The following is a 16,979-nucleotide window of genomic DNA, read 5'->3' on the forward strand; positions in this document are numbered from 1 at the left end:
TGCAATTTTCCGGACTGACTGACCTTCATTTCTTAAAGTAATGATGGCCACTCATTTTTCTTTAGTTAGCTGATTGGTTCTTGCCATAATATGAATTTTAACAGTTGTCCAATAGGGCTGTCGGCTGTGTATTAACCTGACTTCTGCACAACACAACTGATGGTCCCAACCCCATTAATAAAGCAAGAAATTCCACTAATTAACCCTGATAAGGCACACCTGTGAAGTGGAAACCATTTCAGGTGACTACCTCTTGAAGCTCATGGAGAGAATGCCAAGAGTGTGCAAAGCAGTAATCAGAGCAAAGGGTGGCTATTTTGAAGAAACTAGAATATAAAACATGTTTTCAGTTATTTCACCTTTTTTTGTTAAGTACATAACTCCACATGTGTTCATTCATAGTTTTGATGCCTTCAGTGAGAATCTACAATGTAAATAGTCATGAAAATAAAGAAAACGCATTGAATGAGAAGGTGTGTCCAAACTTTTGGCCTGTACTGTATATGTATAATCATATACAGTACAGGCCAAAAGTTTGGACACACCTTCTCATTCAATGCGTTTTCTTTATTTTCATGACTATTTACATTGTAGATTCTCACTGAAGGCATCAAAACTATGAATGAACACATGTGGAGTTATGTACTTAACAAAAAAAGGTGAAATAACTGAAAACATGTTTTATATTCTAGTTTCTTCAAAATAGCCACCCTTTGCTCTGATTACTGCTTTGCACACTCTTGGCATTCTCTCCATGAGCTTCAAGAGGTAGTCACCTGAAATGGTTTCCACTTCACAGGTGTGCCTTATCAGGGTTAATTAGTGGAATTTCTTGCTTTATCAATGGGGTTGGGACCATCAGTTGTGTTGTGCAGAAGTCAGGTTAATACACAGCCGACAGCCCTATTGGACAACTGTTAAAATTCATATTATGGCAAGAACCAATCAGCTAACTAAAGAAAAACGAGTGGCCATCATTACTTTAAGAAATGAAGGTCAGTCAGTCCGGAAAATTGCAAAAACTTTAAATGTGTCCCCAAGTGGAGTCGCAAAAACCATCAAGCGCTACAACGAAACTGGCACACATGAGGACCGACCCAGGAAAGGAAGACCAAGAGTCACCTCTGCTTCTGAGGATAAGTTCATCCGAGTCACCAGCCTCAGAAATCGCAAGTTAACAGCAGCTCAGATCAGAGACCAGATGAATGCCACACAGAGTTCTAGCAGCAGACCCATCTCTAGAACAACTGTTAAGAGGAGACTGTGCGAATCAGGCCTTCATGGTCAAATAGCTGCTAGGAAACCACTGCTAAGGAGAGGCAACAAGCAGAAGAGATTTGTTTGGGCCAAGAAACACAAGGAATGGACATTAGACCAGTGGAAATCTGTGCTTTGGTCTGATGAGTCCAAATTTGAGATCTTTGGTTCCAACCGCCGTGTCTTTGTGAGACGCAGAAAAGGTGAACGGATGGATTCCACATGCCTGGTTCCCACTGTGAAGCATGGAGGAGGAGGTGTGATGGTGTGGGGGTGTTTTGCTGGTGACACTGTTGGGGATTTATTCAAAATTGAAGGCACACTGAACCAGCATGGCTACCACAGCATCCTGCAGCGACATGCCATCCCATCCGGTTTGCGTTTAGTTGGACGATCATTTATTTTTCAACAGGACAATGACCCCAAACACACCTCCAGGCTGTGTAAGGGCTATTTGACCAAGAAGGAGAGTGATGGAGTGCTGCGGCAGATGACCTGGCCTCCACAGTCACCGGACCTGAACCCAATCGAGATGGTTTGGGGTGAGCTGGACCGCAGAGTCAGGCAAAGGGGCCAACAAGTGCTAAACACCTCTGGGAACTCCTTCAAGACTGTTGGAAAACCATTTCAGATGACTACCTCTTGAAGCTCATGGAGAGAATGCCAAGAGTGTGCAAAGCAGTAATCAGAGCAAAGGGTGGCTATTTTGAAGAAACTAGAATATAAAACATGTTTTCAGTTATTTCACCTTTTTTTGTTAAGTACATAACTCCACATGTGTTCATTCATAGTTTTGATGCCTTCAGTGAGAATCTACAATGTAAATAGTCATGAAAATAAAGAAAACGCATTGAATGAGAAGGTGTGTCCAAACTTTTGGCCTGTACTGTATATAAACATAGTGAAAGGCAGAAGAGTTCGGGGAGCTTTATTAAGTTCCTTGTGACTGTTACCTGCTCTAAAACTTTTTTACAGCCAGTCTGTGTTATGCAACGTTCAAATGCTCACAAAGTATTCTTTAGAAGTTCTAAATTAGAGAATGTAAAAAGTGTTTTTTATTACAAGCAATGATTAAATATATCCTGCAACCACTTACAGTTAAACAACGAATATGCAAGAACGATATGATGTGACAGTAAAATTATTTACACGTCAAGCCAACAAGTGTGTACATCTAAACTCCGATATTTTTATCAGTCATTGAAGGCAGCTGCGTGACGTTGCCTGTTTTGTTTTCATGGCGGGATGTGGGTGTTTCACCCTGGATTTTGTCCTGACTGTTTTCTGGCGAAAAACGAGCAACTTCTTGAGATTTAACAGCCTTAATTGAAGCGACTAAGTTCAAATGTTTGGTTCAGGCTGCCGAGTTATTTAAAAGTTTTCAACGTACCCCGTGTTTGTCTTGTCGAGTTTGCTAACGCTAGCTTAAGGAAGCAGTCCTTCTGTTTTGACAGCTACATCAAAGTTTGACTAACTTCACGGTAAGATTAATGCGATGGAGAGTTCGTTGGTGAAAGACAACCCGCTGCTTTTACCTCTCAATAAGGAGAAAACTGTATATGACGGATTCATCACAGTCCAGGTAAGTTTTTTTTGTCTTTTTTTCTCTTGCTAACTTTCTCCAGACTACATTCAACCATTTGTCAATTTAAAGTTTCCTAGCTATGGACACATTTTCATGCTTGGTAGAATATAACTACAGACATGCTACAAATGTCAACTAACTTCTGGTTAATTCGGCATATGTAAAATACTCGGACACTGGAAATATGTTTTTGTTAACTTTTATAATTGATTTGTATACACATTTACGTTTCTACGCCCCGTTAAGTTATGCCACTTTGCATTACCATTATGTGTTATGCGAAGTGTCTTTAAAAAGCAATATTTAAAGATAACATTTGTTACTCTCTATGTGTGGTGCATGTCGAATTGAAGAGTTGATACTGTTAATTCAAGTGTGGTGCAATGTTATGTTGTAAGCAATACGCACCTTTGCTATTAAGCATAGGAACTCAATATTGTTACATTTCTAAAAGCAGTTTTGCAGGCCACGTGTTCCTTTTCTTCCGAGCCAGTTCTAGAGGTTATTAAATAATTAAGTCGGTTGGTGTTTTCACTTGTAATAGTTCCACTGGTCAGTAATATTGTTTTGTGCCTGTCATGCTGCGATTCTCACAGGAACGAGACTTCAGATTGAGGATACTTCTCCCTCCAGATCGCCAACTTAAACGGGCCAGGTAAAAATGATCACCTCACGTCTCTTTAAAAGATACTTAAGATACCCAGAGTCATTGTATTTGTCAGAGATCATGCTCCTTTTACAAATCCATAGTCCAACTTTCAAGCAAGAATGACATTAAGGAGTATAAGCCACTGTATGTGTTTTATTTAATATTTATAACTTTGTTCTTACAGGCTGCACTGCTGTTGGCAGTTAAAACACCTGTTGCATGGGTATGAGCACATAGTGAAGCAGGTAAACTCTACATACTGCCCCAAATAAATTCAGCATTGTTGAATTTTGCTGAAAATTGAGTCATAATATTTTTTGTTGTGTCATTTGTGTTATATTGCCACCTCTTATTGAGATCAGGTTGATTGCTTTGTGTTTTATATTTTTTGCCATGTCATTTTGGCTCCTTTGTGTTCCCTGCATCGCGCCTGGCGTCGTACTTGTACGCCCTGTCACCCATCAGGCTCGCCTCACTCAGAAGCAGAGAAAAATATTTTTCACTGTTTAATTAACATCGCCTGGAAAATGTCCCTATTTGTTATGCTGCCCCTCAGGGTTATTTGGATGAGATTGATATTTCACCCCGGGCTGCAAAGTTCATTATTTTCACAGCCTTTAAGCTATCATTAATTATTAAAGCTGGTGGCAGCCCCCATTAATCACAAACACTGTGTTTGATTTGAATGGCTGGCTAGAGGAAAAAAATAGACACTGTCACTTCATTATCCTCCCATTCAAGGATGTCTTTTCTCTCTTGTTTGACTTCTCAGAGGCTGCAGCAGTCGGCTGATCTTGTCAGTTTCATTCTGGAGCTGAAGACCGTCTTGGTAAGGAGGAGAATGACACAGTGGTTGGCACGGTCACTCTGACATTGTTGCTTTATGAATAGAAAGTAAATGGGAACCTTCAGGCACTATCAATAGCCTTGATTGTGAGGCACACATGTACATGTATATTTTGTTTGATTAATGAAGAGTGTAACAACCTATGTGCTTGTCAACAAACAAAGGTATGAGACTATTTGGCCCTCATTTAGTTTTGCTTTATTTATGTAGTTTGCTTTTGGTAGAAGGATAAGGGTGCAGTTGAGATATGATATGCATTGAAATCTGGGCTTAAAATAAGAAGCATTCTCTCTGTTGTTTACAGGAGGTGGGTCTGAAGAGCCGTCCTGAATGCCGCTCCATCCCGCCTCCACAGTATTACTCTCAGCTCATCTCTGAGATGGAGACCCTTGGGTGGGGCAAGTAAGTGACACCTGGGAGCACTAACACTGTATGTGAAACCAGGTTTCAAAGCAGCATAAACCACTAAGTAGGGCTGAACGATCGATCTAATCGCATTCAAACTGACATCATGAGTTAATAGAATGCAATTTTCAATTCGCAAAAGTTGGGTGTTACCACCACGTTCCAGTACTACAAGTGACTTTGACAGGTAGCCAGTATTGTTTGTGGCTTAGGGGTGTGTTTGTTGGCAGTTGTAAACGGTAAGCCGTCTAAAGCAGCCTTCCAGTACCTTACCATTAGGGGTGCAACAAATTATTGTTTTAATCAATCAGAATGCAGACTATTCTCTGGATAAGCAAAAAAATCATTTGGTGTAAAAATCAGGAAACAGTGAAACAAATGATACTTCACAGTTTTACAGAGCTCAATGTGACATAATTAAAGTGAAAACAGACAAATTTTCAATCCCAGATGTTACCAAGAGGTAATATTTTGGCACCGATGTTGCAAAGACAACCTGTTCGCTTTCCATTTTCTTCAGAGCCTAGCTACTAGCACAGTTTCAGTGCATACCTCGGATGTTGAACTGTCCGCCATTTCTGCCACTGGGGATAGTAACGGCAAAGAACTTTCATTAATACTCTTTGGTAACTGGAGACAGCTACAGTTAGCTACTGGTAGAAAATGAAAGCAGTATCCTCTTTCACTTTTGGCTGCACAATGGTTGATGCACGTCTTTTGTGCCATAAATTGCAGCTTCATTTTCCCAGGAGATTGTATACTGTGGCAGACAGAGCTGCACAGGAAAGCAAGGTGTTTTGGGAACAGATCTAAATGCTGATGGCATTTTCGCTTGAAAAATGATTCAAACGATGAACTGATTATCAGTTAACAAATTACTGAAGATTAATTTTCTTTAGATCGACTAATTTGCTTAATGGACTCATCATTTTATCTCTGCTTTACATGTCCGACAAAGGGTTCCTCCAGCACAGGCTGTCACTCAACTCTGTCTGCTCGCTACTCTTACAAACTGCTCTGAAGTCAAAGTTTGGGACAGTGATGTCTACCTGAGCTGGAAAACATGGTGAATGTGATGGTCATGCTATGCTTTCTGATTTAGTTTAGTATATGTAATCAGTGGATACCAAGCTGCAACGTATGGGGCTGAAAAATGAAGTCAACGCAGAAATACCAAAAACTGCAGTTCCTCTAATGGCCACTTGAGGCTGGCTCCAAAAGTGAGTCAATCCCCACAGACCCCCCATATTAAAATGCCTAACTTTACAGCAGAGATAAACATGTTCACAGCCTGGTACAAAAAAACTGTTTTGGTCTCTATAACTAATTGTTTTTGTTCATGACAACTTTATGAGGGGTTAATTTTTATACAACTCACCCGTCAACATGTTATTAAGGCTTAAAGCTACGCATAATTGAGGGCAGGCCACTTGAGTGACAGGCTGTCTGTGAGGTGTAACCACAGTACGAGTCAGATCCACCCCTTGCTCATCCACAGCTCCACCCTCACTTTCAAATATGGTCACTTCCTGAGAGTCAAAACGGGAATCCGCCAATGTGTGACATCACGGTAGCTACATCCATTACCCTATACAGTCTGTGGTGAATACACGTGCTACGTGTGATGTGATACAAACTCTCTATTCTTGCTGCCAACTGAAGCATCATGCTGTGAACTGTGAGTTAACTGTAGATAACACTGAGCTGTTGGTTATATTGGCTTGTTACCACCCCGAGCCTAACCAGGGCTGCCATGAACGCCGGTTACATCTCCTGTTTCTTACAGTTTGAAAGTTGGATTAAAATCTACATCACTTTAATCCAGCTGAGATTGTTCTGTCACCTGCAGGCTGCATTGTTGTTGGTCTTCATGGATTTTGCTTTGGCTTGTCCATTTGTGTGCTTGTGTAAACAGTGCATGCTGTACTGGCTCCCCACCACACTGCATATTGGCCATCAAACACAATAACAATAGGACTATGTGAAAGTTTAATTTTATTCTATTTAGCAGTAAGCACCAGTAACTGTGTCTGTGTCTCTCACCATGTTTAGATTGTGACAAAGTTCAGTACTATTACTACTGTGAATCTGCAGTTGTTTCAGTCTTTAGTTACCTAAATGGTCCACATGCATGTTTATAAATAATGTATGTAGAGTTTGGTTCAGACGTGATCTCTCTCTTTCTCCCCCAACCCTCTAAAGCTAAAGCAAGGGATGGGAAAAGAGAGAAAGGAGACCGAGAGCATGAGAGAGTGATTGAAGTGAAACTAATCAGAAACTGAATCGTAGTGTTATGTGGTTCCTGGATGCTAAAACTCTGAGCGGTTCTCAGATTTCACGTTCTATACACTGCTGAACATTAATTGGCCTGAGAGCAAGCGCAAATGTTTACCTGCCCTCATTGCAGGCCTGGCAGGAAACAAAGTTTGTGGCTTGTTTTTTTTTTATTTAGTTTCACCAAATTTGTACACAAAGTGTGTCATCTGGTTATCAAGAGGATCCCTAGAGATGAGATGTAATTGTGATCACTGGTAACTGACTGCTTAATTTTTAAAGGAAAAAAAGAGAGGCAAAACGCCTTGACATTAATACTTGCCCAGGGCTAGTAAACTCTGTGTTTGGGCAAGTGAAAGATAAATGTCATGTCTAATGCATTGTTATCTGAAAAGAAACTGTGGACTTTATTGCTGAAGAGGAGCTTTTCCAGCTGATGGTGCATGTCTGTCTCACCACCAAGCGTGGAACAGGAATGATGAGAAAAATCTGACATACTGGACACTATATAAGTTAACAAGTTAACATGGAGATCGACGATGTCATTCACGTCATAATGTTACTTATATGAAATATATCTGGAATGATATCCGTGAAGATAAAACTGAGGGCGGCTGTGGCTCCGCACGTTGAAGCAACCTTGGGCAAGATACTGAGCCCCAAATTTCCCCAAATTGCTGATGGCTGTTCCATCGATGTGTGAGTGTGTTAAAAACTGAGTAGCACTTTATATGGTAGCCTCGGCCACCTAAATGGGTGAATGTTACCGGAGTGTGTGTATATGCAAGTGAACCTACAGACAGGCATGCGTAACAGGTGAAAAAAAATTCTCAGCAGTTAACTGATTAACAGTTAGCAGACTAGGGGGTTGGGCACGGGAACCCTGTATTCAACAGGCCCCAAGGCTGAATTATCAAACACTGTAGCACTGATAAGCTCTGACATTATAAGTTCCTTTATTGCTACTTTTTAATGTTTTAGTGTAATTTATTATTCTGCAGCCTCTCACCTGCTCTGTGTGTCGGGGCTGAACTCCTTCACATGCATACACAAACAAACACACAACACTAAGTGGAGTCAGGGAACGGCAGAGCACAGAGGCGACGGTGGAGAGGAAGTGAAAATAACTTGAAATATCCTGAAGGTGTTACTGTAAATAAGTGCAATCAAACCGTCACGAGTAAAAGGCCAATACTTTATTACAGTAATACACCTGTTTAACAAGCATAGACGTAAATATGTAGAAACGTGATATTTCAGTCTGCTCTGTCCACATCCACTGCCACTAATGTCACGTTTTACACAAGCACAGCGCGCTACCTCGGCTAATTGTTACAAACAAGCTCAAATGCAGGCTGTCTGTATTTAGTCAAACTGTTCAGCTAAGTTTGCCACATATCTTAAAATTGAGTGAAGTCTTTCAAACTCAGCTGCAGGCTGAGACAAACAGCCCCTCCTCCTTCTACCAGCAGTACCTGCAGATTGTGAATCCAATCAGCAGAGAGAGGATGAATGACTTACGAAAACTAAACACTCAGTATTGTGATATCAGGAATATAATATAGAATGACTTCGCTGTTGTAAACATTACTGTTGCTGCTCTAGAAATAACACTTGCATATCTTCCTAGTCCTGCTCTGAATTTATTCTTTTTTGAGTTAATATATTTCTAAAAGCAATTATTTTGTAATGAAAAAGAAGCAATAAAAGTATCAATAAAGTACTGAACCGATAAGGAGTATTAATAAGAGTTGTAATATCGATAATGTCTTAACGATAACCATCTCAAGTGCTGCAGTGCTACAGAATCAATCATCACTAAATTAGTCCTTTAAACTGACTGCAAGTGAAGAGCAAATAATTAATTATGCTTTATGAACAACATGATAATCTTCCCATTCTTACCTACATGGTCCCAGGATACTCCCAGGATAGCGTAATTTGACTACAGAGTTGCTCGCTGATGGAGTTTGCTTCTTCATGATCTAGATATCAACATTTCCTTTTCTCTACAGACGCTACAGTACGTAGGGACCTACTGTAAACATCAGAGTTTGTGGGCCAAAAATAGGCAATTGTGAGCAACTCACAGCCAAGGCAAGGAAAGTTATTATTGAAACTACACGTTATTAATATAGTTTTTCTTTTATTTGTTGTGTATTTTCCCCAGAGGTAAGCTTAACATGCTGTGGTGTATATATGGCTAAAAAACCTCTGGTGCTTTAAACAGCTATACGGAACACTCCTTGTTTTTTTTCCCCCCAGCAGTCTAAACTGATTGGAGAGCCTGCAACAACACAGCTCCACATTAACAAATGGCTCTTAATGACTTCCTTATTTTTAGTTATTGAGTTATAGTTAAATCCAGGTCACATTTAATAACTCTGAGCCCACGTGCGGTGACAGGCCCAGCTAATACTGTCGTCTCTACCCGTCAGGAGAGAAGAAGGAGGAGGGGGCGGCGGCAGCGGTGGCTAGTCGGAAGATCTCTATTCTCCCCCAGCTCGGATTAAGCCTTGACTACTACACTCATTTTCCACTTTCCTATTAATGACCACGGCTACAATTATGATATTAGCAAAATGCAAATGGCTCTAATTGAAGACTCTCAGGTTTTAATAGGAGGAGGGGGGGTGAAGGTATGCTTTATGCTGGAAATGGGACCAACATCATTTTCAGTGTCGTGTTACGGTTAGGAGGCATTATACACAGTGGGCCTCAATCTCCAAAGCACTCGAGATTCGCTTAGCGTCTTAATTGGTATGGGCCGTGCTAATAGCCACCAGGGGTTTTCAGCTGTAATTCTGTCTGCTGATTGGGCCAGGTAAGTGAGTCTTTCTCTCTCTCTCTCTCTCCTCTCTCCCAGTGTGTCTCCATTCCTGCATTTGAGAGTGTGGTCATCTTAATTGGCTGGAGATGGCATACCATGTGTTAATTAATGGAAAATGAGGTCAAGTAGGTCAGCCGCCATCACTCGGTGGCCCCAGAACGTGGCCCTGGAAGCTCCGGGGCTCATTACGGGCACAGCTGGCACTCCATGTTCGCAGCCTCTTGGTGTACGTACCAAGTCTCTTCTTATCACAGTGTTATCACTCTGTCACACTGTGTTGCTGCTCTTCTGAGGCCAGTTATAGCAGCTCTCTGACAGCAGGGCTCTGTTGGGCCAACCAGGCTCAGGGCTGAGGGATTAGATGCAAACATGGATTTTTTTTCATATATTGTTACATTATTAGGCCAGCTAATAAATGACTCCTATAATCATGGGATGTAAGTGCAATCACAGATAGTATTTGGATTTATGCAGTTACATCCAGTAAGTAATGAGAATGTCCTGGTTAGCGCAGTTAGACTGCAAACCAGGCTAATTAATACATAGGTGGATCTGTGCTTTATAGGATTAGTGTGTGTTTTTTTTTGTGCACTTGATTTGCACATACATTGTGCGTGTGACTTACGTCGTCCTCTATTCCCTCTACCGTACCTTTGGTGTACCATCCTTTTGCATGTGGATTCCTCATGCAACACACACAACAGTACATATGTGTTGATCTCACCGTTCATTAATCACTTTGTCGACACAAGAAGAAGAAAAAAAAATCAGAGACGTGCACGTACACGAGCACAGTTGTGTGTGTTGTGCGCTGTCTGGAAGCAGCTCACTTGGCTGTGGAGTTGCAAATGGGATGCTCTCATCAGTCTTCCCAGCAGGACGTCTGACTGTCACGCTGTTTCCATCATGGCCAAGTAGGGGCGGCAGCTAGTCCCTGCTTCCTGGGTGTGAGACCTCGGAGGAGAGGAGATGGAAATGTACACCAAGGAGACTTTTTCACTGCCAATGGTGTTTGTTAAAGTTAGTCGATACTGAGTACTGCTCTGACCTATACTCATTATACCGAATACAGTTGAATATTTAGTCTCTTATTGTTAGTCATTTTTCTTTCTTTTGCATTCTGCCCATTGTTTACAACTTAGACATCTGCTGTTATGTCAGCCTTGCTTGTTTATTTATAAAGCAAAAACACTTAGCAGCAACATTCAGTGTCCCGCTGATCTGCTCCCACAAAGGGGCTTTTCTGTCTCTGTTGTGATAGTTTCATACAGCTTGGGGTGGTAGAAGGTGATAGTAGCAGAAGGAGTGGCAGTGACAGAACCAGTACCTTTCTGAAAAGTTGAGAGGTTTTTGACTAGAAGCGCTCTGAGCGGCCTCACGTAAAAGCTGAAGTGTTCTGAGTAAAGATGCTGGGCGCGATGCCTTTTCTTTCGGTGGCTGTACACACTCTCTCCTTGTTGGGAATGGGAACAATTTGAAAAAAAAGATGCTGACGCTAAAAAAAACAGGAAAAGAACACTAATTCAGGCCCTAATTCAGTACAATAGAGTAAAAAATATTTGGATCCAAGATGCAGATCTGTACTTGATTTGGATTGGAGAAAGAGCTATAAAACCCAGTTCAATACATACAGTATATACATGGTCATATTCATGAAACTTTTCATAGTAACAGCAGTCTGCACAGTCTCCTGCAGGTAGAACAGTGGGTAGTAAAACATTTAACTCCAGGTGGCTTTTAAAAGGTGTTATAATGTCTAATATCTGGCTTTTTAAAACCTGCAGAATCATTGTACCGTGTGTTTGCCCATTAGACTTAACAGACTGCAGTAACACAAAGGAACATGCAGTGATTTACTCAGGTGTCACGACTGAAATAGGATTAAAGAGAAACAGATTTTTCCTTTTGAGAGAACTGGCACTCTTTTATTCATGTGTTCTGCAAATCGCCGGCAATTTATTTCAACGATTCAACTTCTTATTTATTGATTTGTTCATTTGGATGCTTGTCACTTCCTTCACTTGCATAGGTCTATTAACCGGTCATGCTTGACAGATTTGTGTATTTATTGTTGTTAGCAGTAATGGGTATTTTATGGGCCTGTACTCTTTGTAAATGTGTACCTGCGGATATAAGTAACCTGGGTCTTGTCGATTTAAGAAGTTCTAAGCTGCAGCTAGATTATTTCGGCCTGATAGGCGACACTGATATCAGTATTGATGCGTGAGTGTGTGTGAGAAGATAGGGCAATGTGTTTGGAAGATCTTTATATGCAGATGATTTTAGAGATAGAGAGATGGGGGTGGTTAAATTGAGTAAGCGTGAGAGCAGAGAAGTATCAGGTCAGCGTGTAAGAAAGAGACAGTCGAATTGGCATGATCATGATATTGTGTGCTTGTATGTGTAGATGTTGGTGTGCATATGACACTTGAGCACCGTTGCCCTTCGCCAGCGTTTGATTGCAAGTGCAAGAGCGAGCCAGACACTTTTATGAATCGGGCACATTGGAAACAGTCTCCCATCATTCCATCACTTCCCTAAGTGTGTGTGTCACTGCGCACATCACTCCTCTCTAACACACTCCATAAATCCTCCGCAGATATACAGCCATGTCAGCCTCAGTACAGAGCGTCCATCGTAATGTACTGTAAATCTGGAGAAGGACTGTCCAAATCCTTTGTCTCAGATCAGTCTTTTGTCTTTGGGTCTCAGTAGACTGGAGAAGGACTTGAGAGGGGGAGGAACTGACTCCCTCATAGCATGCTGGAGCAGCAGTAAATCTGACAGCAGTGTTGGTGCAGATCAGTGTTTTGTCCTCAGCCTCAATAGGTTATAATTAGCTCAGGAAGGAAAGGGGCTGATTTACAGGTTGATTCAAGCTTGAAAATGTGAACCCATCTTAAGGTCACAGAGAGACACATCATTGTACGAGAGCTTTAATCAGCTCCCTGCAACTGCTAAAGTCGTGTTAGTGTTACAGTTTTTACTCAAATAGTGGTAGAGTGATGCTGGCTGAGGTCTGTTCCTGTCAACAGTCAGTTTTTCAGTCGTGTCCTGTCAGTGTCTTTAAGCAAACTTGAAATCCGCTCATCATCTAGCCTTGACAAAATGACTGAAACATGAATATTTTCAACTGATATTAAGAAGTGTTCTTCTTATTTCACTTCTGATTGGATATCAATGCACAAATGATGTTGACAGCGCTGGCAGACTGTTTATAAACTGTGCATCTGCAGTGTAGGATACTCTGTAACATGACGGTCACAGAAAACCAGGCTACTTTTTAGTTCACCAACTAAATACTTTGTATACTGAGTCTGTTTTCATGCGACTCTCATCTCCTTTGTCAAGAAACAGAAAGCGAGGTGAAGTCCCTCCCCCTCTGGTTGACCACCAAGGGACCTTCTCTCTGAAAACTATGTATGGTAGTCAACGGTGAGATTTCTAGTCAATGATCTTGTTTGAACGTCCCACGGTGTTTGTCAGTTTCAAAGATAATTTGCAAATCAAGAAAGTCATAGAAGTAGCAATAAAACTGCTGAAATAGACTGTAAAAATAAGTAATTAAAAAGACTACACAAGTCATGTAAGTAATGCCATCCCAACCTGTGATGTGGGCACAACATAGTGGCCACCCTCTGGTGTACCCCAGGTTGCCCCGTTGCGTGAGGGCTCATTTTTGCTCATAACGCTTGATACGGAGATGGACTGAGCTTCCTGTCCATACTCTGCATTAATTTTGTCCATATTTGTACAAGTTTTCTTAAAGTTTACAGATAAGAACACAATGGAGCATTACCACTGGAGATTGTAGGGGCAGAGTAGAGTACTGAAAGTAAGATACAACTGTAGGAGACAATGAAGACATTTTAAAAATGGCAAAACGGAACGAATTGGTAATATAGTGAAAATAATTCTGTGTCTGCATGTCAGGATGCATATGATGACTGCACCTTTTTTGTTGTTGTGTGAAACTTGACTCTGCCCTCTTGCCCCATCTATTGGCTGTATTTATGCCATCATAAAGGATGCATGTAAGTACGAGGGCAATGACTGTTGCAACGTTTGAAATTCGCGGATTTATTTTCATACGTAAAGGGAGTTTAAATGAGAACTGAAGCTGCTTCATTTTGAGCTCCAATACCCCTTTAGCGTTGTTAACTAACGTATGTTAGCACCATTAGCCATGCTGACGCTGCTAACAGTGCTAACAGAGCTAACAGTGATAGTTAACAAAGCTTAAGGGGTTTTACAGATTAAAATTACTGTTTACTCACCAGGTAGGGGGAGACCAGTGGTCGGGCAAAATGTTTCTGCAGCATCGCCGTCCCGCCACTTGGGTTGGCACAAGGTTGACAGCAGTAATCGCCAAATAAACAGTAGCTAGCTCCCACCCAACCCAGATAGTCCACAGCGCAGAGCAGCTAAGGCTAGCCAGTGTAGCATGAATACTTTATTAGCTTTGTTTTTAATGTAGTACAGCAAAGTGCTAGCTCTACTACTAAACCAAAATGATCCTATAGACTGACATGCATAAAAGGTCAAAAATATATTCTTGGCGGTTAACTGTTTACATCCTTAGACCTGACAAATGTAAGTCCATTATTCACCCGCCATTGTTTACAACAATATGGTCTGGCAGGTTTGATTGCATTACGCTTATAATGAATTCTGCATGCATTTACACCTTGCATTGACATGTTTTTGTCTTATCTTGAAGCGATATTCAAAGACATTGCACATTGATACTAGCTGTAAATTTGGTCTAATGGAATGTGGTTTATGCTCATTGGAATTTGTCACATTTTTCCAAGTTTGATTTTGTAATTTGATTTTTTTATTTATTTTACAAATCGCAAAATCTGCTCAAGCAAGGTTGTTACTCCTGACAGCCAATTTTAGTGGTTTCATGACTACAAAATCCAGCATTTTCCTTTAGAATTGTACTCTTTAAGTTTCTCTATCAGCATTTTGGCAATCAGGAAATATGAAAACTTTTGTTTAAAGGTCCAGTGTGTAGGCTTTGGGGGATATATTGTAGGGATGCACGATAATGTCGGCATATCATCAGTATCGGCCGATGTTGGCTTTAAAATGAAATATCGGAATCGGCCAACATAGTTTTTCTTAATTTGCACAATGAATGAATATTACATTAAATTGAAAATCATTGTATTTCATGTCTCCACCTGCTGGTAGGCCATCATGATAAGAGTATGCATGTATAATATGATGATAATACCACTACAAAAGAGACTTGATCATTAAAAGTGGAAAAAAAGAAAAAAGTGGTTAAATTGATAAAGGTATTGGCTATTGGTCAAATGAGTTTTTAATATCAGTATATGGGATATTGGCAAAAAAAATCCAATATCGTGCATCACTAATATATTGGCAGAAATTGAATAGAATATTCATAACTATTTCCTGTGGTGTAAAATCCTCTGAAACTAAGAATCGTTGTGTCTTCGTTACCCTAAAGTGTGCTGTTTATATCTACATACGGAGAAGGTCATCTTTCCAAGCAGTCTGCCATGTTAATTCTACAGTAACCCAGAAGGGTCAAATCAAACACTGGCTGTAGATAGGGCCATTCACGTTTTTGCATCCGCCACGTACTTCTCCTACAGGCTTGGCAAACGGGAGAAGTTTCATCTGGTTGTAATCTGCACTGCTAGATGACACTAAATACTACACACTGGCACTTTAAAACCTAAAATGCTGAAAATATTTTAGGGTAAGCAGCTTTCTGAGGGTAGGGTAACCACTAGCTGTTAAATAGTTGTGAGCTATACAAGAAATTATTATTCATTTATTTGATTTTTTTTTATTTTTTGTGTTAGTTTTGAATAGTTGTAATTCATTTTATCAAATGCAGCTTATTGTGTTGCATCATGAAAGATGTACTCACTCCAGTTCTTGTGATGTGCTGGCTGAAGAACCCTCAGATTAGTTACTGCTGTGCAGTTAACAGTGTATACAACAGTATATTTGTGTACAGTTTTATTAGAAAGCATAAAATCCATGGTGTTCTGTTGTGACTCAGGATGAAAATAATGCCCCCAGCATCAGTATGATTGGATTTGTTGTATTCCTCCATCAGAGCATTAAAAAGGCACTTGCTCGAGAAGAATGCAAATTAGAATTTAGAGAAGAAAATCCTGTAGTTATGTCGCCTCTGTTTTGGGGCGTGAATGAGGGGCTGTAGCCTGATGTAATGTCACTATGTTGGTACTGGGAGTGATAAATCTAAAGGCAGAGTTGATGTCTCAATATTGCTCTCTGCAGCTGTGAGTAATGATGGATGATGGCTGCTGTCAGTTTACAGTGTTGTGTACCCTTCTCTGTGAATGGATCTTGATTTACTGTGTATGTATCTCTAGGCTGCTCTTCATAGACACAGAGTTCCGAGTGTTGAGACTGAAGGCAGAGGACTCCTCTGGAAGGCAGCACACTCTCACTATTAAACTCAAGTCGAAGGTAAGACACACACTCTATTGCGCGTGCGCGCGCGCACACACACAAACACACACACACACACACGCACACACAGTTTACTGTAAGGACTGGATAATTTTCACACTGAAAATTATTCATCATCAAATGGAATACTCTACAGCTTGATGTTGACCTACAACCAATCCAAATCCAAACAGGCCGACTTCACCAAACGCATATGGGATGTTCAATTTGCTGATAGCAAATCAGTGATTTACATCTGCGCCCCTAAATCTAGGTCAAACTGGAGAGGGTGTGGAGAGACATGATAACCCGCTGTGACTGAGATGTAGCACAGATAAAACATCTCCACATAGACCTCAGCGTGATGGAAAACCTTCCTCTGTGCATAGAGAAAACCAATACACCCACACTCATCTGCATAGCCGCTGTCTCTGCTCGCTGCTGTTGAGAAAACTACACAAAACCTTTACTACTGTAGGTAAAAATAAATGTAGGCTGGGGAAATAACAGTGTAATACAGAGCGTTTGTAATGTTTGCATGCCACAGATCTCCAAATTGTCAAAGAAGAGGTGACAAAATGTGTTTGATATTTTTTCACAGGAACACATAATGGTTTTAGGTGATTTAGTTTTGAATTGTAGATGCCTTTAGACTGGACTCTATAGTGGT

General features: G+C 40.8%; 1 protein-coding gene across 1 annotated transcript in view; it reads left to right on the forward strand.

Moving 5' to 3' along the window:
• The first annotated feature begins 2,489 nt into the window (after window positions 1–2,489).
• The window catches only part of fancl (FA complementation group L), a 41,396-nt gene continuing 26,906 nt past the window's right edge, over window positions 2,490–16,979 (forward strand). The window contains exons 1-6 of the mRNA XM_033613710.2: window positions 2,490–2,839; window positions 3,439–3,497; window positions 3,676–3,736; window positions 4,264–4,320; window positions 4,643–4,740; window positions 16,231–16,327. Coding sequence (XP_033469601.1) covers window positions 2,753–2,839; window positions 3,439–3,497; window positions 3,676–3,736; window positions 4,264–4,320; window positions 4,643–4,740; window positions 16,231–16,327 — 459 coding nt within the window. The 5' untranslated portion in view covers window positions 2,490–2,752. The remainder of the gene's footprint in view (window positions 2,840–3,438; window positions 3,498–3,675; window positions 3,737–4,263; window positions 4,321–4,642; window positions 4,741–16,230; window positions 16,328–16,979) is intronic.

The sequence above is a fragment of the Epinephelus lanceolatus genome, chromosome 17, assembly GCF_041903045.1.
Source record: "Epinephelus lanceolatus isolate andai-2023 chromosome 17, ASM4190304v1, whole genome shotgun sequence".
Classification (NCBI taxonomy): domain Eukaryota; kingdom Metazoa; phylum Chordata; class Actinopteri; order Perciformes; family Serranidae; genus Epinephelus; species Epinephelus lanceolatus.